This window comes from Denticeps clupeoides, chromosome 11 (assembly GCF_900700375.1).
Source record: "Denticeps clupeoides chromosome 11, fDenClu1.1, whole genome shotgun sequence".
NCBI classification, from domain to species: Eukaryota; Metazoa; Chordata; class Actinopteri; order Clupeiformes; family Denticipitidae; genus Denticeps; species Denticeps clupeoides.
In genome coordinates this window covers 19,070,885-19,098,864 of record NC_041717.1, presented here as the reverse complement: position 1 = coordinate 19,098,864, position 27,980 = coordinate 19,070,885, and the positions used below count along the sequence as shown (strand labels likewise).

Here is a 27,980-nt window from a genome sequence, read left to right as displayed (position 1 = left end):
GCACGCAAATGAAATGAAGCAGATATTCATTTTTTCAGCAACTTTTCAATGGATCATATTCCAGAGAAGAAATCTGTAGATCAATTTTATATATAAAAAAAATCTTTTCAAGTTTAAGTTTCCAGGACATCATATCCTATGGAGCTTATTTTAAATCCCATATAATGTTCAGTTTTGATAAATAACACTTGAAAATAATTCAAATTTACACAATTCACATTCAAATAGTTTTGTCATAATATTAGCTCCATAATATCCTGCCTTAGTTGGCTAAATGACCCCAGTCTTAATTATAATGGCCTTTAAAAAGGGGCTTGGACGTTGCAGCAAGCCTGTGTGGAAGGGGCAGAGCCAGAACCAGTGCGCTCCTGACACCGGCCTCCCGATGGGCGGGCAGTCCGGGCGGCCTCGCCGTGACGCGTAACGGGGCATCTCCATGACGCGTAACGGGGCATCGCCAATCCTGCGGCCGGGCTCCGACGCGCTCCCTTCTTTCGGACCTGAGCGTGTGGAAGTTTAAAGTTGGGAGGAAGCCATGTCGGCGCCTCCGTCCTCGCCTCCCGCTGGCCAGAGACCCGCGCTGAGGTCCACCGATGGCCAGAGCAGGTTCCAGGTGGACGTGGTGGCCGAGGGCGCGGCCAGGGCGGCCGGAGCCGGGGCCGGGGGCGAGGAGGCGAAGGGCCGCTTTCGCGTGGTCAACTTTCTGGACCCCGGCGGAGGCGCGAACCCCCAGGACGCGGCCCCGGACGCGGGTTGCCAGAACGGGGACACCGTGAGGAGCGAGGGCAGCCACCAGACGCACGTCTCCGACACGCACTCCAGCACCTACTACATGCGCACGTTCGGACACAACACCGTCGACGCGGTGCCCAACATCGACTTCTACCGGCACACGGAGGCCGCCCTGGCCGAGAAGCTGGTGCGACCGTCGCTGTCCGAGCTGCACGACGAGCTGGACAAGGTGAGATGTTCCAGACGATCCCACTGCAGCGATGGCAAACCATCTGGACAAATACAGGCATTTTTAAAATATGATTCACGTAGAAACTACAGGAACGAAAATAAAAATGTACATAATTATATCATTTATCAGACACCCTTATCCAGAGTGACTTACAATCAGTAGTTACAGGGACAGTCCCCCCTGGAGACACCTAGGGTTAAGTGTCCTGCTCAGGGACACGATGGCAGTAAGTGGGGTTTGAACCTGGGTCTTCTGGTTCATAGTTTGGTGATTTACCCACAGGGGTGGTATTAGTAATAAAGTATATTGTATAAAATCATAAGATGAAACCTATATGAAAGTGAAGTGATACACTGCAGCACAATGACAATACTCATGTTGACACAACGAAATGTGTCCTCTGCTTTTAACCATCACCCTTGGTGAGCAGTTGGCAGGGACCGGGATTCGAACCGGCAACCTTCTGATTACGGGGCTGCTTCCTTAACCAACAGGCCACCACTGCCCCTATATATTGGAAATTGACTCTTTCAAATCCCCTCCTAATCTTCCTCCTCTGTGTGTTTGGTCGGGCAACCTTGAAACGTTAAAAGATTTAATGGAGCAAAACCAAAATCATTTTTTTATCATTTAAATGTAATTGTTTCGTTTGCTGTTACAGTAAAAAACGCTTCATTAACAGAAAACATGAAAACATGAATTGCTAAATATGCAGGAGAACAAGTGTCAATATTCTTAAATAGGTCAGTATGGATTACAACCAAGAGGAAAGTATGACTCGATGCCTCGAGACATCCCGCCGCTGTGCCAAGGACCGATGCCCTCGCTACAGTCTGGTATTTCAGAGATTGTGGGGTTCCCAGCGAGAACCTCTGAACTCTCGCATGCGAGCCGCGTCTCCTCCCACCTCGCCCCGGCCCGCCGCGCCCTGCGTGATGCGGGGACCTCGCCCACATGCCCGTCCCCTCGTACAATGCCCTCTCTCTCACTGCCCACTCGCCGGGCTCCAGCTAACAATAGAGCTGTGTCCCTCGGGGCCCTAAGATCAATTGTCCTGTGTCCCCTGTGGCGAAGGCCAGTGGATGCGGGGACGGGTCAGGTCACAATCACAGGGTGACGCATTCCCTGCTGTGTACACTGAGTCCCTGATAGGTGACGTCTCAGTAAAGGCTTCTGTTCATGAATACAAAGTCTCTTTTATGCATATTGAAATGTGTACATCACATAAGTATACAGATGAATATGCAAATATGTGTTATTTTTCGGGTCAATCTGACACATTGTCACGTTTGAGGTTTCATAAAATTGCTTGAAAATACTGACCTTCAGTAGGAGCAGTTTGGTCAAATGAACGCTTTGCCCGAGTTAGATGCATGAAAACAAGATGGTGCAAAATATGTTTAGTAAAAATGTTGTTTGTGTTAGAGCTGTAGAACGCGACAGAATCCAGCAAATTAAAGGAAATGCTGGTTTTAAAATGTGATTGCCGGAGGCCATCCTCCGTTTCACCTCCTCAGCATCCATTTTTGCATCTCTCTCATGACAATTAAAAAAGCATTGCCTGACGACGGTTGCCGAGACCTGCAAATAAAATTAATATTTCATGTTTTTTTTTTTTATATAAAACTAATTTACAACGAGCAAAACACTTACTAAATGGTAGCTGCTCGCATTGAGTTCAAATCCTTGATGCTGCCTACAGGGCTGTAAATGGAACTGCACCCTCTTATACCAACACAATACTAGCTAGCTACACTCCCGCACACCCTCTCAGATCAGCAAATGAAATGAGACCTGACCCGTCCCAACCCGTCCCGACCCGACCTGACCTAAAATGACCTGATCTGTCCCGACCCGACCCGACCTGACCTGACCTGTCCCGACCCGACCCGACCCGATCTAAAATGACCTGACCTGATCTGACCTGTCCCGGCCCGACCTGACCTGTCCCAACCCGGCCTGACCCAACCCGACCTGATCTAAAATGACCTGATCTGTCCCGACCCGACCTGACCTGTCCAGACCTGACCCTACCCGACCCGGCCCGACCCGATCTAAAATGACCTGACCTGATCTGACCTGTCCCGGCCCGACCTGACCCGACCCAACCCGATCTGACCCGACCTGACCTGACCCAGCCTGACCTAACCCGACCTGATCTAAAATGACCTGACCTGATCTGACCTGTCCCGGCCCAACCTGACCTGTCCCAACCTGGCCTGACCCGACCCGACCTGATCTAAAATGACCTGATCTGTCCCGACCCAACCCGACCTGACCTGACCTGTCCCGACCCGACCCGATCTAAAATGACCTGACCTGATCTGACCTGTCCCGGCCCGACCTGACCTGTCCCAACCTGGCCTGACCCGACCCGACCTGATCTAAAATGACCTGATCTGTCCCGACCTGACCTGACCTGACCTGTCCAGACCTGACCCTACCCGACCCGGCCCGACCCGATCTAAAATGACCTGACCTGATCTGACCTGTCCCGGCCCGACCTGACCTGTCCCAACCCGGCCTGACCCGACCCAACCCGATCTGACCCGACCTGACCTGACCCAGCCTGACCTAACCCGACCTGATCTAAAATGACCTGATCTGTCCCGACCCGGTCCGACCTGATCTGACCTGTCCCAACCCGGCCTGACCCAACCCGACCCAACCCGACCTGACCTGACCCGGCCCGACCTAACCCGACCTGATCTAAAAATACCTGACCTGTCCTGACCCGGCCCAACCCGACCTGACCTGACCTGACCTCACCTGACCTGTCCCGACCCGGCCCGACCTGAGCCGATTGGGCTTGGGCCAAAATTTACAACTCTATTTTATGTTACACATTACATATTTTTACATCCAAGTGTGTAATTTTTCACCGTATGTTTAGATTAAGACCACAAGGGATCAAATATTCACTGATGGCCATAGACGGAACAAGATGGAACTTGTAAAAAAAAGACTGTGATGCATCAAATCATAAGATCAGAATGTCTCCTGTTCGGAACGATGGTTCTGAGAACTGAGTCTATGTGGAACTATGTGCTACTGGTGTTTTCAAAAGGCATAGACGTGAACTAGAGCTTTTCTCCATAGGAACCCTTTGAGGACATCTTTGCCAACGGAGAAGAGTCCGCAGCTGCTGAAGAGCTTCCCTCCAAGAAGAAGTCGGAGTCTGTGAGCGCTGTAAAATTTGGCTGGATCAAAGGTGTCCTGGTCAGTAGCAGAACCTTCTGACGATAAGTGCCGAAGGTGTGATGGTCCAGTGTGTGGTTGATGAGAGGACGTGGCACGAGAGTGATTTACGCGCCACTTTCGGTCCACCCATCATGGAGTAAATGCCTGTTCTCCTCAGATCCGCTGCATGCTGAATATCTGGGGGGTAATGCTCTTTATCCGCATGTCGTGGATTGTGGGCCAGGCCGGAATAGGTAACTGGTAACTCCAAGCTAATTTGTCTGAGCGTTGCAGCCTTGACGGCCTTGACTCTGGCGGTTCTTCTTCCTCACAGCCCTCTCGTGCGCTATCATCCTCATGGCCATTGTTGTGACCACCATCACCGGCCTCTCGACTTCTGCAATCGCGACCAATGGCTTTGTAAGAGGAGGTAAACCAGCTGCTTCCTTCATCCCAGCGTTAATCAGCGTTGTTCTGAGTGTCACTGGTTCCTCAGACCTTCAGCAGCTTCTTCAGATGGATTATTTTGCACAATCGCAAATTGATTTTCAGCACCAAAAGAGTAATAAACTCACTTAAAGATGATCAGTGCACATGTTAGCAAGTTGGCATGAAACCTTATTCCTTATTTAACATTTGAATGACATCTTTTGTAAAAGGTGGCGCGTACTACCTGATATCCAGAAGTCTAGGTCCCGAATTTGGAGGTTCCATCGGGCTGATTTTCGCCTTCGCCAATGCCGTGGCCGTGGCCATGTACGTCGTGGGCTTTGCCGAGACGGTTGTCGAGCTTCTCGATGTAAGGAGAGCTCATAGTCCATCTAACGCGTAACCTGGCTGGACAGACGTGCGCCGTAGTCTCACGCCGAAGCTCTTTTTTTCCTGACAGAGCATAGACGCGGTAATGACTGATGAAATAAACGACATCCGAATCGTCGGGACCCTCACAGTGATCCTGCTCCTGGGAATTTCCGTAGCCGGAATGGAGTGGGAGGCCAAGGTGAGCGTTTCTTGAAGCAGTTCGTGGTGGATCAGGGCTCCCGGGGCGTGTTTAGGTCCTACAAACTAAGCGTTTCGTGTGGTTCATTGATAAGAACTTTGTCTTTGCAGGCTCAGATTATCCTGCTGGTGATCCTGGTGGCAGCTATCTTCAACTACTTCATCGGGAGCTTCATTCCTGTCAAATCGAAAGAGCCAATGGGTTTCTTTGGTTACAGAGGTACACTCCACTGCCATGTTTCAGCAAAAGTCCACTTTCTGTTCACCAAGTCGATGGTGAAGGCCGGCAAAAGACCCCTTCACTGTTTCGCTCTGTCTGCCAGTTTTTGATCTTTTTCTTTAGACTTAAGAGTCATGTTTGTCTCTTCATCTCTTTCCCTCCCAAAGCTGCAATCATGATGGAAAACATAGGGCCGGACTTCCGAGACGAGGAAACCTTTTTTTCTGTGTTCGCCATATTCTTCCCGGCAGCGACTGGGATCCTTGCAGGGGCAAACATCTCAGGAGACCTTTCAGTAAAGCACACATTCTACATCGGCTGCTCCGTTGCTCAGTGTGATTCAATTTACGTGACTGATGGACATGCCTCCTGATTCCAGGATCCACAGTCTGCTATTCCAAAGGGAACGCTCCTGGCCATTTTGGTAACTGGCGTGGTTTATATAGCAGTTGCGGTTTCTGCAGGTGAGATTAAAGGCTCAACTGCTGGTGGACAACATACCAGCACGGCAATTGAAACCTTCCTTCCTTCCATTTGCAGGATCCTGCATCGTTAGGGACGCCACAGGAGACCATAACGACACCATCCCAGCCCCAAATGTGAACTGCACCGATGCGGCTTGCACTCTGGGCTATGACTTTTCCATCTGCAAGGAGGGAGGCTGCAAGTACGGCCTGCAGAACGACTTCCAGGTACGTCCATCGCTGACAACGACTGGCGACACCTTCAGGCCACGGAAATGTGTACCTCAGGCCACCTCAGTCCCATTAAATCATTCTGCTAAATTTGTCATTATTTAGAGGCCGCGGGAGTTAGTGACATGGCCTCCCACCTCAAAGGCTGTGAATCCCGTCTCTCTCCCATCTTGGAATTGGCATGCTCTCCCCGTGTTGGTGCGGGTTTCCTTTGGGTTCTCCGGTTGCACACTAGGCGGATTGGTTGACTGTAGGTGTGAGTGAATGGTGTTTGTGTGTGTGTGTGTGTGTGTGTGTGTGTGTGTATGTGTGCTTCCTGCACACACACACACACACACACACACACACACACACACACATACACACTTACACACTGTGAGTAAGTATTTAATTTTAAAGATAAAATGAATTGGATAAAATTAAAGATAAAATTAATTGCATTAAATGCAGTGCTTGTGTGTGAGAGTTCCATAAGCCATGGTTTTGAAAACAGAAAGCGTTCCTTTGTTAAACATTTAAATTGCCGTGTTGGAGTGGGTTTCCTCCTGGCATGTTCACTATGGTTAATTGGCAAATTGCATAGTGAATGGCGTGTGTTGGAGTCCCGGGATGAGCTCCGTAACAGAAATAAAGCGGTTATGGAAAGTGAGACCGAGTGAGTGAGAGTAGTTGGGAAGTACTAACCTACTACAAGGACATATTACAACCGGGTGGCTGTCATCCCTGTTGGACAACATGTCCCACTCCATGCAGGAGACCCTGACAGCGCTGAGCAGCTCCTTCAGTGCACCCACGATGCGGGACAGAGAGACTCAGAAGGTCTTTCCTGCCAACCGCTGTCAGGCTCTATGCACACATAGACAATCATACACATTCAGTGCAACATCTCCGTTTTCTTATGTGCAATATGTGTGTGTGTGTCTATATATACATATACACACACGTACACACACTCGGCACATGACAGTGAAAGTGAAGTGATTGTTATTGTGAAACACTGCAGCTCAGCACACGGTGACTCAACGAAATGTGTCCTCTGCTTTTAACCATCACCCTTGGTGAGCAGTGTGTGGGGACGGTGGTTTACTCAGTGGCACGTCAGTGGTACCTTGGCGTTTCGAGATTCAAACCAGCAACCTTACTTGCTAGGCCACCACTGCCCATAATATGTACACTTACTTATATTGTATGTATACAGATCTACACAAATATATATACTTATAATTCACTCATCCACAGTTTTTTTTTGTAGATATGATCACCATATTTTCTGTGCTATTTATGTTTTGTTGCTCTTATCTGGTACTGTCCGCTTTCTGCTGTGACATTGTAAATTTCCCACGTGTGAGATTAAAGGATCATCTGATCTTATCTCTCGTATCTTATTAAAAAGCAAAAGTGAGGTCAGATGGTTACCCATCTGTGTGTTTGTCTAAAAGAAAATCTGTTGAACCATTAATTTGTCCCCACACTGGAGCAGAATGTCCCACATTTGATCGGCCCGGTCGTTCAATCCGGAGGAATTTGTCTAGTCGGGCTTATGTGCCGTAAACAGGAAAAGGGGCAAGTTTGTGGCACCTGGGTGTCGGCAAACCCACTCACCCCCAGAACATCCTCTCTCTCATGACATTCTTCATCCTCCTCATCATCCTCGCCGCTGGTGGAAAATGACATCCTGATCATTCCATGGAAACAAATTGCAATTGCGTCACCACTTGAGGCAAAGCAGAGCAGTAATATCAGTATATGACTTTGTAGAGTGTTGTCATCTATGTTGCCCTGATGAAAACGTCTCTGCTTGCTTCTTCAGGTCATGAGCTTGGTCTCTGGCTTTGGGCCACTTATCACGGCTGGGATCTTTTCGGCCACTCTGTCCTCAGCTCTTGCTTCTCTGGTCAGCGCACCCAAGGTCTTTCAGGTGCGATCACATGGACCCTTGTCATTAAAAATACATTTTGGTTTGTTATTTGTATATTGTAATTTTTTGTTGTTGTCTCGTTTAGGCTTTGTGCAAGGATAATATCTACCCCGGACTGGTCGTATTTGCCAAGGGTTATGGGAAAAACAACGAACCGCTTAGAGCATATGTCCTGACCTTCTGCATTGGGCTTGCATTCATTCTGATTGGTCGGTTTATTTTGTTGGGTCATGCTCTACTGTTATAGAGCTCATGCATTAAAACATTTAATTTGGATAATATATATATATATAATTATGTTACTATATTTGATGGAATGCAATTTAGTTAAAACATGTCGGAGATTACAGTTGAGTGAAGTTTCCTTATTTTTTTATCTTTCTCTCCACAGCTGAGTTAAACATCATCGCTCCGATCATTTCAAACTTCTTCCTGGCCTCCTATGCCCTGATCAATTTCTCCGTCTTTCACGCCTCCCTGGCCAACTCCCCAGGTATGTTGATGCCGTTGTTTTAAATAAATGTGCCGAATGTTTCAGCTCAGTGCTAGATGTGCAATGTGATTGTTACCAGCAGCCATGGGACGCCTGCCTGTTTTGTGCCCTAATGATCTAGATCTGGAGATCTAGAGAAGAATTGGAATTTATATGTCATGGGACTCACACGCAGAATATTCTGCAGAAAACTTGACTAAAAAGGTTCCCTATTATGAAAATGTTACTTTGTGAGATTAATTAACATAAATCTGGAATTTGTCCCCTTATGAACCCCGGACCAATGGTGCAGGCGAGCCTAAATACTGAGAAGGGGCAGGGGTGGGGAATGGGAGCGGTGACACACCCAGGTTTGATGCCTCGTGATTCTGAGCATCTTGTCTTTTCTCAGGATGGCGCCCGAGTTTTAAATATTACAATAAATGGGTATCGCTGACCGGAGCTGTTCTTTGCTGTGTGGTCATGTTCATCATCAACTGGTGGGCGGCCCTGTTGACCAACGTCATCGTCCTGGCGCTGTACATATATGTGAGCTACAAGAAACCAGGTGAGGATCCATGAACTTCCTGCTGCATGTAGATAAACCCGTAGTGGCACCCCACCTACTACCACCGTGTCCCTGAGCAAGACGCTTAACCCTGAGTGTCTCCAGGGGGGACTGTCCATGTAACTACTGACTGTATGTCGCTCTGGATAAGTAAATGTAAAATTAAGTAAAGTGAAGTGATCAAGGGTACCTCAATGGCACCTTGGCAGTTCGGGATTTGAACCCGCAACCTTCCGATTATGAGTCTGTTTCCTTACCCGCTAGGCATCATACTGGCTTTTGTCTTACTGTGCTCAATCTAGAATTGTTTTGTCAGATGTGAACTGGGGCTCCTCCATGCAAGCACTCATGTACAACCAGGCATTATCCCACTGCCTACATCTCACCGGGGTCGAGGACCACATCAAAAACTTCAGGTCTGACCCCTCTTCAGTCCACCCATTTTATCAAGTTACACTTTCTATTAAAAGAAACCAAACATATTCACTAAATTAGCATTAAATTTGAGTCTGTTACATTAAAACAGGAAAATACTATTTATCTGTAAAAAATATTCGGTTATTACTGTGGTAAATAAATAATTAACCATAGTAAGTTCACATTCATGGATTCGTTCCCATGATTTGGTCATCAAAGCTAGCAGGGAAGCCCTTGTTGCCCGAGACACACGTGTGATTTGCTACTCACTGATTTCCCTGGCAGACCCCAGTGCCTGGTGATGACCGGGTACCCCAACGCCCGCCCCGCTCTGCTCAACCTGGTGCACTCCTTCACCAAGGACGTGGGTCTCATGGTCTGCGGTCACGTGCGAACGGTACGTTCACGTCTCATATTTACAAACCCGAGGTCCACGCAACTCTGACGATGTCGCGCCGTAGGGATCACGCCGGCCAAACTACAAGGACATGCTGAACGATCAGCTGCGCTACCAGCGCTGGCTCCTGAAGAAGAAAATCAAAGCCTTTTATAACCCGGTCTACGCAGACGACCTTCGGCAGGGCGCCCAGTACCTTCTGCAGGTATTCCGATCTGTTTCGAGAAGCGCGGCAGAGTATTTTATCCCAATTCACCAGCGTCCACCCCGTGTCTTCGTAAGGCTACGGGACTGGGCCGCTTGAAGACAAATACCCTGGTGTTGGGTTTCAAGAACGCCTGGAGAGACGGACACATGAGGGATGTCGAGACGTACATCAACACAATCCAGTATGTTCAGCGCGGCCCGCCAAAAATCACGGCACCACGCAGGGACGGATTACGGACCGGGACAATTTGCAACGCAAACCGTTTTTTTCACATTGGAGAACTTGCAATGCGTAAATCATGTGGAGAGACCTATCTTTTCCCACGGTAATAACCAGGCTGCTGAATAGAAATGGGCTGATTAGCAAAAGTGCTTTGATTTTGAGCATGAATTGTATGACATTCAAATAATGTGTGTTACGGTACGATCCGGTCGTGCTACGTTGCTGCCTGTCTCTATAAACAGAGACGGATAACCTGGTGCTAACATCAACGTGAGGTAATGGCATAAGGCCATGTACTGAGTATAATTTGAGATCCAACTTACTGTATCAACTTAAGCCACCTTCTTTTCACTTCTTCCGAGGTAAAAAGTGTTTTTTGTCAACATCATTCTGCTTTTACAACACGGCACACCGAACTAGTTTGGACCCACAAGTGGCATGGTGACGTAGCAACTAGCCATCCCAGACAATCCTGCCGTTTTTGTTTTTTTTTGAGGGGGGGGCTCGCGAACGTTTTGTCCAGGGGCCACACGATCCATAATCCGTCCCTGCATCACGACTTCAAAATGCGAAAAGCTGAGGCCGCGTGCGGTCGTGTGTTTCAGCGACGCCTTCGATCTGCAGTACGGCGTGGTCCTCTTGCGGCTCAGGGAGGGCCTGGACGTTTCCCACATTCAGGGGCAAGGTAACGGTGCAGACGCCGCCCGCCCGCTTCCCGTTCCACGCGTTCACCCCCGGTGACTTGATGGTGCTTCTGCCCGGCCCAGACGAGCTCCTGCTTTCTCAAGAGAGGACCCCCGGGTTGAGGGAGTTCGTGGTGGCGGTCAGCGTGGGCCGAGACAACGACAGCGACTCGTCCAAGGTCACCAGCGCTCAGAGCAGCCCGCTCATCCACAAAGGTAACGGAGTTCAGAGCTGCCGTTTCATTATTATTTCTCCTTTGTATCTGTAGCCGGTGCAGATCTGCATTGCGTTTTTTCTTTTTTTAAAAGAGGCTGTCGGGACACATAGGGTGGTAGTAGCCTTGTGGGTAAGACACTCACCTATGAACCAGAAGACCCAGGTTCAAATCCCGCCTGTTTCCTTGAGCAAGACACTTAACCCTAAGTTGCTCCAGGGGGGACTGTCCCTGTAACTACTGATTGTAAGTCGCTCTTGATAAATGCTGTAATTGTAAATGTAAAAACATACGTTAAATACATTAAATCGAAAGAATTACACAATACCTGATAATACAAAACATAAGAAAAATTCCTCCGGTCTGACTGTATCAGCACACCAATTCAAAGAACAAGGCAGCGGGGCTCCCTCCCACCATCCAACGCCTCTGTGAGCTTCGTACGGCCAGCGTGGACGGGCGGGCGTGTCGGCCAGCACCTCCAGTGGCCGCTGGACGAGCCTCACCTCCCCATTCCCCTCCCCTTTTACGGCGTTTTATATTAGGTAGTGACCGTGTGCTTATGTTTTTTCCAGTTCCTACAGTGTACTCGCTACTGGAGTACAGTCTGGGGCGGTTTTATTCATCATCCATTTTCTCTTTTCTTTTCATATCCCCTGTCTCCCTGACCTGTCTACCCCCATGTGACGTTAGTGTACATGGAGGGTCGCTTTTGATGGACAGTTTTTTCACTGGTACTTGCAACAGCAATAAAGGGCATTCATCATCATCATCAACAGAATGGAGTCCCTGTGGGATTTGGGGGAAAGGAAATGGCATGTCAGTAAACTAGCGACTTGCTCAGAAGATGTATAATCACAGCACTTACCTCAATGCAGGAGGTCGGAGGCAGGAGGCAAGGGCCAGGAGTTCCTCTTAAACAGAGGATGCGCTCCCGCAAATGCACGTGCACAAAAGCTAGGACATAGAAGACCCCCCTTTTTTTACCAGAAAATAATTATTCCCAAGTCACACAATATGTCACATCCGCGAGCTGACGGGTGAATGAAGCGCAGAGGCGGGACATACTGGGAATGGGATTTATTAACACAAAGTAACAAAGTAACAGGCGCGACGGCCAAAAACAGGGGAAAAAAGGGAGAACATAAACTAACCCGCATTGCCAGGAACCGAAAACAGATGTAAGGTAAGTAACAGGGTCCACATAAAATGTCGCAGCCCCGATCGGCTGCTGAGAAGGTCCTTATAACCAGGCTCCAGCCATTTCCATGTGCTTATAAGAAAGATGTTGCTCATGCCCTAAGGTCTATTATTATTTATCCTGGATGATTTAAACTCATTAGCATCTAAAGCCATTAGTAAATAAGTAAACTACAACTTTATGTAAATTTTGGGACTGAAGGCTCATGAAGCGAGATATTATTTGATCCCAAAGTTTATTATGTGTTAAGTGGTATCTATTGTCTTATTTTTGATAATTGTCAATATGGTGTATTAACTGTCAAACTGGAGAACTTTGAATAGGTTATCAGTACATTTACTGCTCTTGGTCTTCAGATGTCAAAGGTCAGTCTGTGCAACTGAGCGCCGGAGACCAGAAACTCCTGGAGGCCAGTCAGCAGTTCAGAAAGAAACAGTGCAAAGGCACCATTGATGTGTGGTGGCTGTTCGATGACGGAGGTGGGTCCTTGACGAAATGGGTTTAGGATTTTCTGCCCAGCTACAGAAAATATATATATATACACACACACACACAGACACACACATATATATATTTGAATATAGATTTGTGTGTGTTGATAAAAGGGATTATTAACTTGTAATACCCTTATGTATTTCACAGGCCTTACACTCCTGATACCTTATTTGCTCACAAACAAGAAGAAATGGAAGGACTGTAAGATCCGGGTGTTCATTGGTGGGAAAATCAACAGAATTGATCATGATCGCAGAGCGTGAGTTATTTAATCTTTTTCTTAAATTGTGAGTCTAATGTTACTTGTGAGTCTACCTCAGTAGGCTGGAGATGTCTGTTCACTCTGTTTGATGGCAGAATGGCTGCGCTACTGAGCAAATTCAGGATAGACTTTTCTGACATCACCGTCCTTGGAGACATCAATGTCAAACCCAAAAAACAAAGGTAAGCTGATGTATTGTACACATATATGTGAATTTCCTAGTTCCTAGCATTTTGCAACATTTACCGTGCTACGTGTGGTTTGGACATGAATGGGCTACTACCTGGTCAACCTGGAAAGATTTAAGAATCTTTATTTGACACATAAATATATATTTTTGTTGGACAAATAAATCTTAAATTTTACATTTATGGAATTTAAGAGACGTCCTTATCCAGTGCGTCTTATCATCAGTAGTTTACAGAGACAGTCCCCTTGGAGGCACTCAGTGTGTCTTGTTCAGGACACAATGGTAGTAAGTGGGATTTGAACCTGGGTCTTATGTGAAAATGACAAAAATTAATGAATAAACAAAATTTCATAAATATTTGTATGTGCAAACTGTGTATGTCCAAAACCAATGAACTGTCTTATATAAGATCAATATAAAAATTGATTACTGATTTGTGCATCGAGGTTCCTGGATATGACGGGCTGGTGTGATTTTTCTCTCTTATGTCCCAGGAAGGAGGTGTTCGAGAAGATGGTGGAGCCCTACAGGCTGAGGGAGGATGACATGGAGCAGGAAGCAGCAGAAAGGTTAAAGGCCGAGGAGCCATGGAGGATCACCGACAACGAACTGGAGCTCTACAGGGCAAAGGTCAGTCATTGAGGTCACTGCTGCACCTGTCCTTGATTATATTCTTCCCACGTTCACTTTTAAACTCATTTTTAAATGATATATGTTAGTTAAATGAGAATTTCACTAGTGGTCAATGTGATCAACACGAGGTCTCACTTGTTACCACTATTTAACATCCCATTACCTCAGCAGGAAAGCAATTTTACTAGAAGTAGTTTTATTTTTATTTTCCATCGGCAAAATGTTGTCTTATATAACAAACCGTGGTAGTGATGTCAAGCCAGTTTAGGCCACAGCCCTCATTTTAACAAAAGAAAACCTTATATTCTTTTTAAAACCATATTCTTTTTGAAAACAGAGGTGTTGAAAATGCTAAGAAACTTTTGTGAGCCTAATCATTTATTTGCTGAGGTTTACCAAGCAATGGTCTCTAATGTGATAATTTATTTTAGTTCCACCCAATGAATATCATAACTTACGACCAGTAGTTACAGGGACAGTCCCCCCCTGGAGCAACTTAGGGTTAAGTGTCTTTCTCAGGGACACAATGGTAGTAAGTGGGGTTTGAACCCGGGTCTTCTGGTTCATAGGCGAGTGTGTTACCCACTAGGATACTACCATCCTAGGCATTACAATGCGCCCGCTTTCTGTTTTCTCTTGTAGACAAACCGCCAGATCAGACTGAATGAACTGCTGCAGGAACACTCAAGCACAGCCAACCTCATAGTCATGTAAGCACGTGGAAGCCTGACGTCATTTTTGCAAGTCCTGACACCCGGTTACGCCGCTTTTACTCATTGCAGGTTCTCTTTTTTTATTTAATAGGAGTATGCCGCTGGCCAGGAAGGGCACAGTGTCCAGCGCCCTGTACATGTGCTGGCTGGACACGCTGTCCAAAGACCTGCCGCCCATTCTCCTGGTGAGAGGGAACCACCAGAGCGTTCTCACCTTCTACTCATAGAGGCGCCGTCGACACAGAGCATAAAATAGGAGACACTCGCACCCGCTGCAGTGCGCTCTCGGTGAAAGCGTTGTGGCGAACTGCATGGATTGTTATAGAACAGCTCTGTTTGTATTTTCTGTTCTTAAAGCAAGACGTTCCCCCTGTCGAGGGGAGGTGAATGCTCTGATGTCCTGGAAAATTGTTGGAATGGTCATTATTGATTGTTATGTTAATGTGGCACGATAATGTGGACACTTAATCATTAAAAGGTGAGAGAAGGGTGGAGATTGCAGCCAATCAGAGGACAGCTATAGCCGTTGCTTGTACATAGTTCAGAAGAGAGGTAGCAGGGTACAAACCGGAGGCCCACGTGGTCCCCGGTGAGGGGTTTCATGTTCTGAGACAGGTGTCCATGACAGCCATCGTCAAACAGAAGTTGCCACTCTTCTTCACAAATTTTTTACTGTATTTTCACAGACCATATAACAACCTGACCCAGCACACAACCCTACAAGGGCTGGAGGACCTAAAATTATATAATTTATCAAAAAAATTACTATTTGTAAGCATTTCTTATGACTTTGTTAACACATTTCAGAATTATTTTCACATTGCTATGTGATATGCCTATATAAAAATGACTGATGTTCACTTGAAATCTCTTTAACATTATAACTTAACCTTATTACCATATTATAAATTGTAAGTAGTAATGTAAAGAGTTTACATGTTTAGATTAATGATTGGTAAGGTAATTGGGCTTTTGAAATCTAGCATTTGTTCAGGAAAAATGCTAAATATAAGAGCCATATAAATACTTCATAGCTTAATGACCTGGACTACTGTTTTTTTTTTTTTTTTTGAACATGGACTTTGTTATGTACACCTGGCTGTCGATCTAAATCTGTCACCAATTAACAGTGTTATATCTATGACTCTTTTTTCCATGTCCGAAAGGACCATTGCAATATTAAAAAGTGCCTTAAACACAATTGGTTCTGAAATTTAAAGTGTATTTGTGTGCATTTGCTTGTAAATAAAGTTACGTGCAGTTCCGCCGCTTGTCCTGCCGTGTCGCTGTTGGCGCATTTCTCGAGAGGGAGGAGGGCGGGGAGGCGGAAGGGCTCGTCCTTGTGCCTGTTGCCCGTGTGGCGGTGCGGAGGGTGGGCTGCGGAGTTCCAGCCTTCGTCGGCCTCGGTGATACGCGTACGTGGGAACTTATTTAAACCGTCGGTGTCACGCCAATGAACTGTAAACTGTTTGTGTGGCCGTAGTTGTTGTAAAAGCGCATGAGGGCGATACAGGTCGGTGGGTGGCACGATTACGTCACCGTGACGTCACCTCGGGTCACCGACGCCCATCAGACCAAAGTCCAGACCAAAGTTAAATACAAAATACAAGACCGGCACTTGATATGCCTTAATTAAAGTAATTATTTTAGCATTAGTTTAAGTCTGAAAAAGCCTGGTTCCTTGTTACAATTGCATTTGTATATTCCAGCCCCTTCTTTGTTTAGCTTCTTTGTGACATGCATATTGTTTATGAAACAAGCGCTCTGATTGGTTGTTTTATTGGAATGTAAAGAGTTGCCTCAGAAGTTCAGATGGAATTTTTGCCAAGAGGTCTGTCCACCAATATGGCCAGGACATATTCTTTATGTATCTTCCATATTCCCCCCCCCTTTATGTTTTGAATGCAGATCAGATTGGCCTTGTGAAAATATGGTATCCATGACTCCTAAAGGGGAGATGGTAGAGCGCTTCCTAGACTTCGCCGCCAGAGGGGATGTAGATCAAATCTCCATCATGATATCCCACTCGAATTTCCTGGTTAACGAGTGCGGGCAGAATGGCTGGACCGCCTTGATGTTTGCTTCAAGGAATGGACACTTTGAAGTGGTGAAGGCTCTCCTCTCCAAAGGGTAACTGCACAGCTTCAGAACCTTCTGAATTCATAATCCAACATTGTCGAGTCTCTTGTTTGGAGAACTTTAATGCTGCAGATGAGGGAGCATGAGAAATGGGAGGTAGCCTTTCTCCTTATGACATCATAAGGGGACAAAATCCAGATCTGACTGTCTGAGCTGCCGCTCTTTGAACGGCGGAGCAGAATGACCAAAGCACGCTTTACACCTATCGCCATTTCTAGCCACTGCAGGACCATAGACAGGCTAGGGGAACTCGTATTGAGGTGAAGTACATTTACATTTACGGCATTTATCAGACGCGACTTACAATCAGTAGTTACAGGGGACAGTCCCCCTGGAGCAACTTAGGGCTAAGTGTCTTGCTCAGGGACACGATGGTAGTAAGTGGGATTTGAACCTGGGTCTTCTGGTTCATAGGCGAGTGTGTTACCGACTAGGGTACTACCATATATACCAAATAATCTCACAAAGTTGAAGGTACCTTGACATGAAGTGGTGGCAGTGGTGGCCTAGTGGTTAAGGAAGCGGCCCAGTAATCAGAAGGTTGCTGGTTCGAATCCTGATCTGCCAAGGTACCACTGAGGTGCCACTGAGCAAAGCACCGTCCCCACACACTGCTCCCCGGGCGCCTGTCATGGCTGCCCACTGCTCACTCAGGGTGATGGGTTAAATGCAGAGGACAAATTTCACTGTGTGCACTGTGCTGTGCTGCTGTGTATCACGTGTGACAATCACTTCACTTTCACTTAACATTGTTTAAACAGGTTCTGTTTTTCTTCTTGTGAGGTGTGACAAGTCTCCTGTGAATAAGTCTGGTCAAACTGCATATGATGTTGCCAAATTCTGGGGCCACAAGCATATTGCCAACCTCCTGGCCAACGATGAGGCCGGAAGCCTTGAGCGGGTTCTTCCAAACGCAGGCCCAGAGGAGCAGGAAAGCTACTTCAGTCGGGAGTTTCTCCACAGGATGAGTGAAAAGAGGACAGACAGCCAGTGGCTTGCTGCCAAGCAGTCTTCTCCAGAAACTGTGTTCCTGCTGTTCTTCAACTTGAATCCACTGGTAACTGCACCGGCCGACGAGGCGGCTTCGGGCGGATCAGATATGAAGCTCTGCAGACTCAGACTTCCGTCTGTAGAAGAGCTGCTGAGGAGAGGCGACACCATGGTAGTGTTTCTTGGTGTGGAGAAGTTACCAGAAAGCCACAGTTCCTCAGCGCAGAAGGACGGCGATGATGGACTCACTGCTTGGTTTGCGCTCAACACGGAACAGAACCCGATGGACCACCTGAGGTCTGTCGATGCGCAAAGTTTCTTCCTCAAGCCGCCCATGCCTGGACTTCTAACGCTCTGTGAGAATGATGCAGGTCAGTGTTCATGTGCTCAGGTTGCATTTAGCATAATGCAACGTTTTCATACCAAGATCTAAAGACCACTGATGTTTGGTTGGGGCGTGTCGCAGGAGTTCTGGCGCAGGCGAGGGCGGTGCTGGCCTGGCACAGCCGCTACAGTTTCTGCCCTACATGTGGCAGTGCGACCAGAGCGGACGAAGGGGGACACAAGAGGACGTGCCTGCAAGCGGACTGCAAGAGCCTGCAGGGCATCCATAACACCTGTTATCCACGCGTTGGTGAGGGACGTTCTGAAAAATCCCAGATCGGCATGGTTGATTTTGCTGGTGATGCCAGAGTAAAACTTCTTAAGTTGGTTTAAGACCCGATCTACATTCATCTTGAAGGACTGGAGATGTGCAAACACAATTAATTTAGCCTGCATGGTTTGGCAATAAATTTCAGCAAGATATTAGTTTATATGATCATAGATTTTTTTATGATTATGATCAATTAAACCATTAAAAAAAGATTGTGATAAAAGTTACACTTCTAAACCTGCATTAATTTATTCTACATGGGGAAAAAAAAACAACATTGCTGTGTGGACGGGCAAAAAACCTTCTGATTACGGGGCCGCTTCCTTAACCGCTAGGCCACCATTGCCCCATGTCGGACTTTAATGTGGGACTGTACACTAACACCTCTGTTTACATGCATGTAGATCCCGTAGTGATCATGCTGGTCATCCACCCCGATGGAAACCAGTGCCTGCTGGGAAGGAAGAAGATTTTCCCGCCAGGCATGTTCTCCTGCCTCGCTGGATTCATTGAGCCAGGTATGGTGGTTGCTGAATATTTCACGGGGGGTCTACTTTGGGGCTCACGCCCATTCAGCTCTCTGTTCATTTGTGAACTCCTGGGCCGCAGGGGAGACCGTCGAGGATGGCGTACGGAGGGAGGTGCAGGAGGAGAGCGGCGTCCGGGTTGGGCCAGTGCAGTACATTGCCTGTCAGCCCTGGCCCATGCCCTCCTCACTGATGATTGGCTGCCACGCTGTCGCCGTGTCTACTGACATCACAGTGGACGAGCATGAGATCGAGGAGGCCCGCTGGTTCACCCGGCAACAGGTCCTGGTGGATAGCCTATACTGTCGTTGCATGTCCAGAAAATTCTGGTTGTTTTCAATAACTTTGCCAGTAATTAGCATAATTTGTGGTTCTTTGCTGTGACATAATGCCAAAATCCTCCAGCAATGCTTATTATCGGGTGTTGTTTCCTGTATGTTATATCAGAATTACACATTATTCATGACTAATGTCAAAAACATGCACGATATATATATCTAATTCAGGAATAACGTCATCTATCATTTATACTTGTTAATGAATCAGAATTCGATTTTTGATATTTCTGATCCCTTTTTGCAGGTGATTGATGCGTTTGTGAAGAGAGGCCGACCTCCTTTCGTCCTCCCACCCAGACAGGCGATAGCACACTACTTAATTAAACACTGGATTGGAATAAACGCTAACCTGTGAATGCACCATTAATGGACAGTTTTTTTTTTTTTTTTTTTAATTAGCTGTAAAACTGCAAAAATAAACAAATCATTAAAAACAAAAATACATACATGATGAATGACCGAATCCAAATAGATTGTGAATAATTGTGCATTGTTATTGAAATAAAGCTACAAAGCAAAGCTGTACAGACAATTGCTTTAAGATCACACTCATTTAGATTTAAAGTAGTTGGGTAAGGGATCAAAGGTGTACTTTTATGATACTTTTATATACTAAAATGATTAAAGAATGTGAAAATATAACAGTTTTACCTAGCTAGCAGAAAAGATCTATAGTTTTCTAGGACTAAGACATTCATGAAGTAGCTGCAGACAGCTTTCCAGGGAAATACTGCCCTATAAATCGACTAACCGGCCAAAACCTTACACATTGCACCTTTAAAGACGTAACGTCTTATTCTGATGACTAAAAGAAATAGGAATTATTTCTTGTGTGCTCTACACGCCTGTGTTGATGCACTAACAACCTTCATCAGTATCAAGACGCAACGTATATTCAACACGAGCTGTCAGGTGTCCCCTGGACAATTCAGCACGTAACCCTCATTGTAAGCAACTGGAGACCGGCGGCCTGTGCTGCCCGTATCACATGTTGAAGGCGTGCTGCCTGGGCTAGGGTCGCTGTCGATGTAATCTGTTTTTTCTGCACTCGTGTATGTGGTGTCCACGTCTTCGGTTGGACAGTCCATCGAGGGCGACCGAATCTGCTGTTCGATGTGTAGAAGGCACCTGTCCGCGACTACAAAATCCTCCAGATTCAAAACGCTAATAAGGCCGCTGCTCTGTTGATCAGGAAAGATTCATTTTATCAGGATGAGTTCAAATCAACAGATTAAATGTAGCTCTGATTTTTCTTCGATCAAACCACTAGATGTCGCTATTCAATTTCAGAGCTGAAATCACAGATATTACGGTTAACTATATCAGCCAATCATTGACTACAGGACTGGCATGTGTTGGTTCGATGATTTACAAAACCTAAATCATACAACACTGACCTCATAGCTTACACGTGTAATCATAAAATTAGCAATAACCATGATTTATGAGATTGCCTAGCCAAAAAAGGTAGAATCATAACCTTGGAGTGTGTGTGTGTGTGTCTTTTGAATAAAACACTCTCCCTGCCTTTCAGAAATGCATTTTGGATGTTTGCACATACCGAGTACATGGGATCTAAGAGCCAGTGTCCAACAGGGCTGAGTTTGGGGTTGGCAATTTTTGGAAAAATATATTTCCTGTAGCTTAGGAGAAAACATCATATGAAGTATGAATGATCTGTAAACATCAATGCCTTTTTATGATGATGATAAGAAATATGTTACTTACACAAACTGTGATAATTTGGCGATAACCCCAGCAGCCAGAATCACAAAACCAACAGGAACCGCAATGCTTATCACCTCTTCAGTCTCTGAAGGTAAAAATGACATTCACACAACCTCGGTGTAGCAGAAGGTGAGGAGATTTTAAATCGATTTCATTTACTCACCCAAAAGACATGTGCTGAACTCTTGCTTGTCCACAGAAAAGTTCCCACCATCTGTGTCAATGTAAACGTGGACAGTATATTTGCTGTTTGCCATAAGTTTGGAAAATGAGTATCTGTGCATATCTGGAAACAGTGGAATTGCTGTAGCAACAAAAGAGAAAATTGCATGTTAAGATTTTAAAAAGTGGATAAAAGGGATGAGAATGAATCTGAAAGTCTTTATTTATCATCTTTTAAATCAGCATATTTATAGTTTTAGGTATTCTTTCCACTAGAAATGTGCTCCTTCAGTGTAATAAAGAAAAAAGCAGCACAAACAATAAAACCGTCTCTATAAATAACAACAATTTGAAGCATTCTTCCGTACACTCCACTGCATTTTCTCCACCCTGCAGCGCCACCCTGTATCTGTGGATGCTGGTGCGCTGGGTCTTCCTCTGCCACTCCCACTGAACGGTTGCTCCATGCCTCGTCACCGTGACAACCTCCAGGCCAACGACATCTACGAGGCCTGAAGCAGCGGCAGGTTAAAAAATGAACGGGGCGGGGACTGTTTGCAGAGTCATTCAGGGCATCGACAGCCTTTTCAACATTTTCAACACTGAAATTGCAATCAGATTGATGTAGTTGTTACAAGTGATGGTTGCTCACTTCCGTACTGCAGGTCTGCTTCTATGGAGCTGGCGGGTCCACACAGCTCTTCGTGAACAGGATACACACTGATGATGTAGGCCTGCCGGGGCCGGATCTCGCCTGAAGCACAGAACACCGTGTAAACGCCACATTCGCGATGCAATCCAGATTCTTTCTCGAAGCAAAGTCAGCTTTCCTGAACAGAAGGATGCAACACAGCCTTGGCTTCCTGTCTTCTTCTCATTAAAAGCATGCTGTGGTTCATCATGTCTGTCTGCAGCAGGCAAGAGGCTTAAGGAAATTCTTAAGTGAGAAATGTTTCAAATTTACATTTACATTTTACATTTACAGCATTTATCAGACGCCCTTATCCAGAGCGACTTACAATCAGTAGTTACAGGGGACAGTCCCCCTGGAGACATTAAGGGTTAAGGGATTTGAACCTGGGTCTTCTGGTTCATAGGCGAGTGTGTTACCCACTCGCCTACTACCACCCCTACTTTGTTTCACTAATTGGAGGAAATTTCACTAAAGGAAATTGCAACACAGTGATATTCAGAGACATCACAACAGTGAACGTGATTAGATCATTTACATTTACATTTACAGCATTTATCAGACGCCCTTATCCAGAGCGACTTACAATCAGTAGTTACAGGGACAGTCTCCCTGGAGCAATTTAGGGTTAAGTGTCTTGCTCAGGGACACAATGGTAGTAAGTGGGATTCGAACCCGGGTCTTCTGGTTCATAGGCAAGTGTGTTACCCACTAGGCTACTACCACCCATCACCGTGAGAGACAACATGGATCATCAAATCTAACCCAGTATTTTCAATTGCTTGCTATGATGATGGCTTTTATTACAACTGTTTTACATGATTACAATAAAGCCTTTCTTCATCAGATCCTCCCATCACATTTAAGATAATATGCAGCTGAACAGGAAACAGGAAAGTAAAGGGTGAATAGTAAGAATTCTGAATTTGTGAGTGAATGCTGCGTCCAGGCCGGGTACCTGGCAGAGCTACAGGAGTCGCGATGGAGCTGTTCACGCGCCACCAGAGGCTGTGGGTGGAGTCGGTGGGACGCCACTCGATGGCAAGCTCACTGGCTGGCTGTGGGGGGACATCCCACTGCAACCACAACACGCCGTCCTTGGAGTGAACCCACAGGCCTCGAACTGGGGCGAGAGCTGAAAACCAGTGATTTACAGCAGCTTCATTGTATAAAATCACAACTGACTTTACTGTGTTTCCAGTTATGTGCAGAGAAAGAATGTGGGTAATAAAACCATTGAAACAATGAAATATGATCCAAAATGTTGCATCTTCATTCTAAACTGTTAATTATCAGTTATGATTAATTTGTTGCTAAATGAGTGATTAATCTGTACATTTTTTTTCTGGTTTAAGACTGTGTTTGAGCTGCGTCGCTCCATTTGAAAATGATGTAAATGCACTACTACTGATTCATTATAAACCAGTCATAGCATAGTATATTCTGCTAAACGCTGTAAATGTGGTTCTGGACCAGTGTCCTGGCTCCACGCCCTTTTTATATTAAATTATACCACAGATCAGATCTTAGCAAATTTTACAGTCACCTCACTGCTTCATGCTGGTTGCGGCTTTTAGGCTGTTCTTAGCTTGTAAGACCAACATGACCAGCACAAAAATAACTTTCTGTGCAGACACACCTTTAACTAGTCAAATCAGCAGGTTTATCAGTGACAAATTTCTATTTAATATTTCTATTAAAATTTATTTCATGTTTTTTTTCCATGGAAGACAATGACAATTTCGGAACATTTTTTTAAATGAAATAATAAACAGTAATAATAAAACTACACACAAATGTAGACTTGTTAAGAATGTCTTGGTAATACATGTGTTCTTAACTGCAGCTTAATTTAAGGGATAGAAAACGAGACTGTGATCTAAATGGGATGTTGCACAACTCCCCGGGGGCCAACCCAGCTCACACCAGCTCCGAGGCGCTTGTCACACTGCACAACTTTTCACAAGGCACAACAGGAAACGCTAACTCACTGCGGTGATGACCGGCATCGACTGTCAGGCGGCGGCGGGGCGACTCGCCGGCGCTGTTATACGCCGACACCGCGACCTCGTACCGCTCCATCAGAACCTCCAAGCTGATCTTCAGCCCTGTCACAGTGACCGTCCTCTTCAGGCCGAGGTATTTCGGGGGATAAAAGGTCACGTTGTATCCAAGAACCTTCCCATTGGAATACCTTGGATGTAAAGGCTAATTAATGGGAAAAAAAATAAAAATTTGTAGGTTGCATTTTGTATCGGACGATACAGTGATGCCGCATTGCTCGTAAAATAGTCCATACCGCCCAGATCAGCAGTAGATGTTGGGTTCCTTCACTGCCAGAGGCTCTGATGCTATAGCTGACATGGGGAGGCTTAGCTGGAACTGAGAAAGAAAAATCATTATTATATGTGTTATTGCAATCATCTCCTTATACTTGGGCCTGTTCACAACGTCCCAGGAAGTTGCCCATCCGAACCAATCAGAGAAATGGTGCTGCCACATAACGGCATGATACCGGAGGGGTGGGGGGCTTTGCTCTGAAGTGTCATGTGCTGACCCCGATCTGTGACTTTTACGTGGCCGACCATTTTCTGAGCTCGCAAAAGTCCGTAGAAGCAGTCTGGAGGCACAAGCGCCTCGTTTTATACGGCTCTACTCCAGTCTACCACTGAATACCAGCAATAATGAACTGGTAGACAATGTATTGAATTATCATGCTGCTTATGTTAATTTCATTAGAAAAATACCAGCAAAATTCTCATTGCAGTCACATGGGGCAGTGGTGGCCTAGTGGTTAAGGGAATGGCCCCGTAATCAGAAGATTGCCGGTTCGAATCCCGAGCCGCCAAGGTGCCACTGAGGTCCCCTTGATGAAGGTACCGTCCCCACACACTGCTCCCCGGGCGCCTGTCATGGCTGCCCACTGCTCACCAAGGGTGACGGTTAAAAGCAGAGGACACATTTTGTTGTGTCACCGCGTGCTGCGTATCACTTCACTTCCGCGAAACATTAACTTGGACCTAATTTACTCTCAGTTAATACTTAGATTAAAATTTTTATTTTGTTCTGCTCACCACTTTCCTGCGTCATTCCAGCTGCCACCAGACTCCAGTCGCTCCAGTGCCCGTAGTGTCCGATGCACGACACAGCCAGCATGTAGCGGGTGAATGGCTTCAGGCCATCCATGGCGTACATCATTTCATCACCTCGTTTCACTGGGACAAGTGTTGGAGTCTGAAAGTTTATCATTGATTTATCGCATCAGCAACAATGAATAAGAAACGAGTGATCTGAAACCGTCTTAAACGCAATCTGATTGGATTTTGAACAGTGGAGAGGATCAAATCTTGAAAATTAATTGTGTTGTATTAGAATTCTTGGTTTAATCTGGAATAAATCTTCATTTTGCATGGGATTATTCTTATACCAGTTTTACGGTAGATTCAGGGAGGAATTTGGGAACAAAATAAAATTAAATATGTATCTTGAAAATTGATCTGGATCCAAGTGATTTGCTGTAAAAAAAAACAAAAAACTGATTTTGTAATCAGATATAGCAGATTTGCAAATCAAGTTATAGCAGATCTGCCATTTTGTGGTCTTTCTAGTACAGTTCTGCCTAAATAAATCTGCCATTTATTTATTTATTTATTTAGGGATTTTATGAGATGAATGAATTAATGTAATGCTACTGTGGTAAACCAGCCCACCCACCTCCATCCACTGGTCTTTGTTGACTGATCTTCTGCGAATTTTGCAATACTTGGTCTCCCACATCTCGGCTCCCCACTGTCCATTGGACCATGTAATATTAAGCATGGTCTCTGATGCCTTAATTAATGTGACATTTGGACGAGGCGCCTTAACTAGAATAAATGGAATGTTTCATTATTGAAAAAATATAAACATCTATGATTAATAAATGTGTGAAAACATTTAGGTCTTATTACAGTGCATAATACTGACAGTTTCTAGTTATGGGAAATGGTGAAGGCGGGATTTTGCACTACACATGGACATATGACGTGCTGACAGAGGGGACAAAATGATCTTCTGAATTTTTGAAGTATGTGTTCTGGACTTTGAAAACGGTTGCATATGAACAAGAAGGGACTGGGCAGGTGGGTAGTCCAGATCCCATTAATGTTACCTGACAGGTGCATGTCTACCATGTGGGGTTCGGAAAGGGTTTCATTGTTGGTCTCTAAATTCTTTGTTTTCAGGGTTACATTGAACAGGCCACTCAGGTTAAAAATGTAGCTGCAATGGCGGAAGCCTTTTTTGCTGAAAAACAGGAAACAGGAACATGAAAGGGGCTAAATATATCTTGATATGAGATTCATCTTAGGATATGCTTTTTTTTTTTGCCCCGTTTTTGTAAGAGGAGAAACTATGCAGAACACGTACGGCCTGAAAATTAAAGAGCTGCTCGTTGCCCCGGCGACATGGCGTGGCCTCCATCTGCAGGTCAGTGTCTCCGCAGGTTCAATATAATGGCAAGAAAAATTTGTGACTGTGCCTGGGAAAATAATCCAGCAACATCATACAAAGTATACAAAGTCTGCTTTTCTGGGGTATGTGTTGCATAACAAAATTGAAATCAGAATTCGGATCATCTATATGGCTGTATGGTTCGGTGTCCATAATGTTCTGATGATTTTAACAGAGATTATGCTTGGAATGTCCACATGAACCTGGTGTATGATGAGAGAAGAAAATTAAGCGCAGGAAGGGTGGAGACAGGGCCTTGCGCTCAGTGTTGCCAGATTTGGTTCTGAATTTTACACTTTTGGGGAAGACTTGTTGAGTAGTCCAGATTAATACTAAGTAGTTTTGAGAGTCGTTTGTGATTATTTAGATGCATTTTTGCTGAAACAACCAAATCATCTGGCAACAATGCTGCACTACTCTCATGTGGGAGAAATTATATTATATTATATGACCTGTGTTGATGTATTACAAACATCTCATATACTTTTATGCTTCAAATTAAATATTAAAGTGTGGAGAACCAGTACCAGGACAGAGTATTTAGTAAAAAAAAATAAGTATATATATTTCTTACTCTGGTGTTGAGCGCCTGTGACGGACACACAGTCGAAATCGGTCACACACACATCTTCACAGCGCATCAGATCCTTTCCTGAGACCGTTATCTCTATTGAGGTAAATTCACATAGACTATAACCAAAGCGGAGGGTCATTTGGCAAAAACAGAACATTTACCTTCGTGGCTGTGGTCTGGCAAATATTTGGAGCTGGCAGAGAAAAGAATCCCAACTTCGTTTCGTCCCGTAATTTATGCATCGGGGGAAAGAAACGTCGCGTTTAACGTTGGTGGACGCGAGCAATTCGCTCGTAACATTAACTTCCAAAAATGAAACATACCTGAATATACTTACAAGAAATCAGAAGTATAACAAACAAGAACCTTAATTCAAATCTGCCCCTTCCCATTGTCTTACCTGAAGAAATAATAATAATAAAAAAACATTGTTCATTGTCGTGAAACCGCTCAGAATGTATAAATGTATATCCTGATGTTAATCCGATCTTAACTTAATGTATATTACATCTTTGGTTACGTATTTGGACCGAACAGTTACTGAACACTACTGAATACCTTCCTTTATAGCCAAGAAAAGTCTGCAGCTGCAGCAGGTTATGAATTTCTGATTTTCTCTCCCTTTGGCGTTATATGTGTTCTACTTCTGGAAAATGCTACATAAATAAACACATAAATAAATCAAAAACTTTTTACTCACAATAACCAATTTTTTTAGTCCACCTGTGTAGCCGCTCAATTCGGGTTAAATGCAATAAATAAAAAAAAAACAAAAAACGTCTAACGCTGACGGAGAGCACGTGGTACGAGCCCGTCGGCGGCTGTGACGTCACCGCTCCCCCCGCGGCGATTTCTGGTCATGGACCCAACGTCCCGTGTCCCCGCACCGATTCTGAAGTTGTTTCATACCGACCAATGCCGATGTTTCAAATAATAAAGTGAAAGTGGAGTGATTGTAATTGTGTGACACTGCAGCACAGCACATGGTGACACAACGAAACGTGTCCTCTGCTTTTAACCATCAGTGGGCAGC

General features: G+C 45.4%; 3 protein-coding genes across 7 annotated transcripts; 2 read left to right on the top strand and 1 right to left on the bottom strand.

Moving 5' to 3' along the window:
* Positions 1 to 360: 360 nt before the first annotated feature.
* LOC114799040 (solute carrier family 12 member 2) lies at positions 361 to 15,853 on the top strand. The gene is made up of 26 exons (XM_028995169.1): positions 361 to 961; positions 4,064 to 4,183; positions 4,323 to 4,398; positions 4,479 to 4,574; positions 4,804 to 4,943; positions 5,034 to 5,144; positions 5,255 to 5,363; positions 5,531 to 5,658; positions 5,743 to 5,827; positions 5,904 to 6,055; positions 7,869 to 7,976; positions 8,062 to 8,185; positions 8,368 to 8,469; positions 8,861 to 9,016; positions 9,333 to 9,432; positions 9,719 to 9,830; positions 9,895 to 10,035; positions 10,113 to 10,219; positions 10,866 to 10,945; positions 11,028 to 11,159; positions 12,716 to 12,838; positions 13,002 to 13,113; positions 13,212 to 13,298; positions 13,801 to 13,936; positions 14,582 to 14,649; positions 14,744 to 15,853. Exons 1-26 carry the CDS (start codon positions 536 to 538, stop codon positions 14,877 to 14,879), a joined length of 3,267 nt encoding a protein of 1,088 aa, XP_028851002.1. The 5' UTR covers positions 361 to 535; the 3' UTR covers positions 14,880 to 15,853.
* Positions 15,854 to 15,919: 66 nt separating this feature from the next.
* Positions 15,920 to 19,826, top strand: nudt12 (nudix (nucleoside diphosphate linked moiety X)-type motif 12). The gene is made up of 7 exons (XM_028995186.1): positions 15,920 to 16,067; positions 16,561 to 16,782; positions 17,575 to 18,152; positions 18,248 to 18,415; positions 18,841 to 18,954; positions 19,046 to 19,245; positions 19,546 to 19,826. The coding sequence occupies exons 2-7, from the start codon at positions 16,583 to 16,585 to the stop codon at positions 19,654 to 19,656; spliced, it is 1,371 nt and encodes a 456-aa protein (XP_028851019.1). The 5' UTR covers positions 15,920 to 16,067; positions 16,561 to 16,582; the 3' UTR covers positions 19,657 to 19,826.
* LOC114799041 (interleukin-6 receptor subunit beta) lies at positions 19,793 to 27,692 on the bottom strand. Of its 5 annotated transcripts, none has more exons than XM_028995171.1 (17): positions 27,648 to 27,692; positions 27,271 to 27,347; positions 27,109 to 27,162; positions 26,948 to 27,040; positions 26,290 to 26,401; positions 26,033 to 26,166; positions 25,597 to 25,748; positions 24,957 to 25,116; positions 24,182 to 24,264; positions 23,874 to 24,090; positions 22,841 to 23,017; positions 21,844 to 21,945; positions 21,560 to 21,703; positions 21,193 to 21,333; positions 21,030 to 21,114; positions 20,863 to 20,944; positions 19,793 to 20,482 (listed from the first exon to the last, which is right to left on the bottom strand). In XM_028995171.1, exons 4-17 carry the CDS (start codon positions 27,012 to 27,014, stop codon positions 20,210 to 20,212), a joined length of 1,929 nt encoding a protein of 642 aa, XP_028851004.1. In that variant the 5' UTR covers positions 27,015 to 27,040; positions 27,109 to 27,162; positions 27,271 to 27,347; positions 27,648 to 27,692; the 3' UTR covers positions 19,793 to 20,209. The 5 variants fall into 5 exon arrangements, 4 of the variants coding, with proteins under 4 accessions (XP_028851004.1, XP_028851003.1, XP_028851005.1 ...); XM_028995170.1 differs by having other exon boundaries at positions 27,285 to 27,347; positions 27,648 to 27,686; XM_028995173.1 differs by having other exon boundaries at positions 20,449 to 20,477; positions 27,285 to 27,347; positions 27,648 to 27,686.
* Between the last annotated feature and the right edge of the window lie 288 nt (positions 27,693 to 27,980).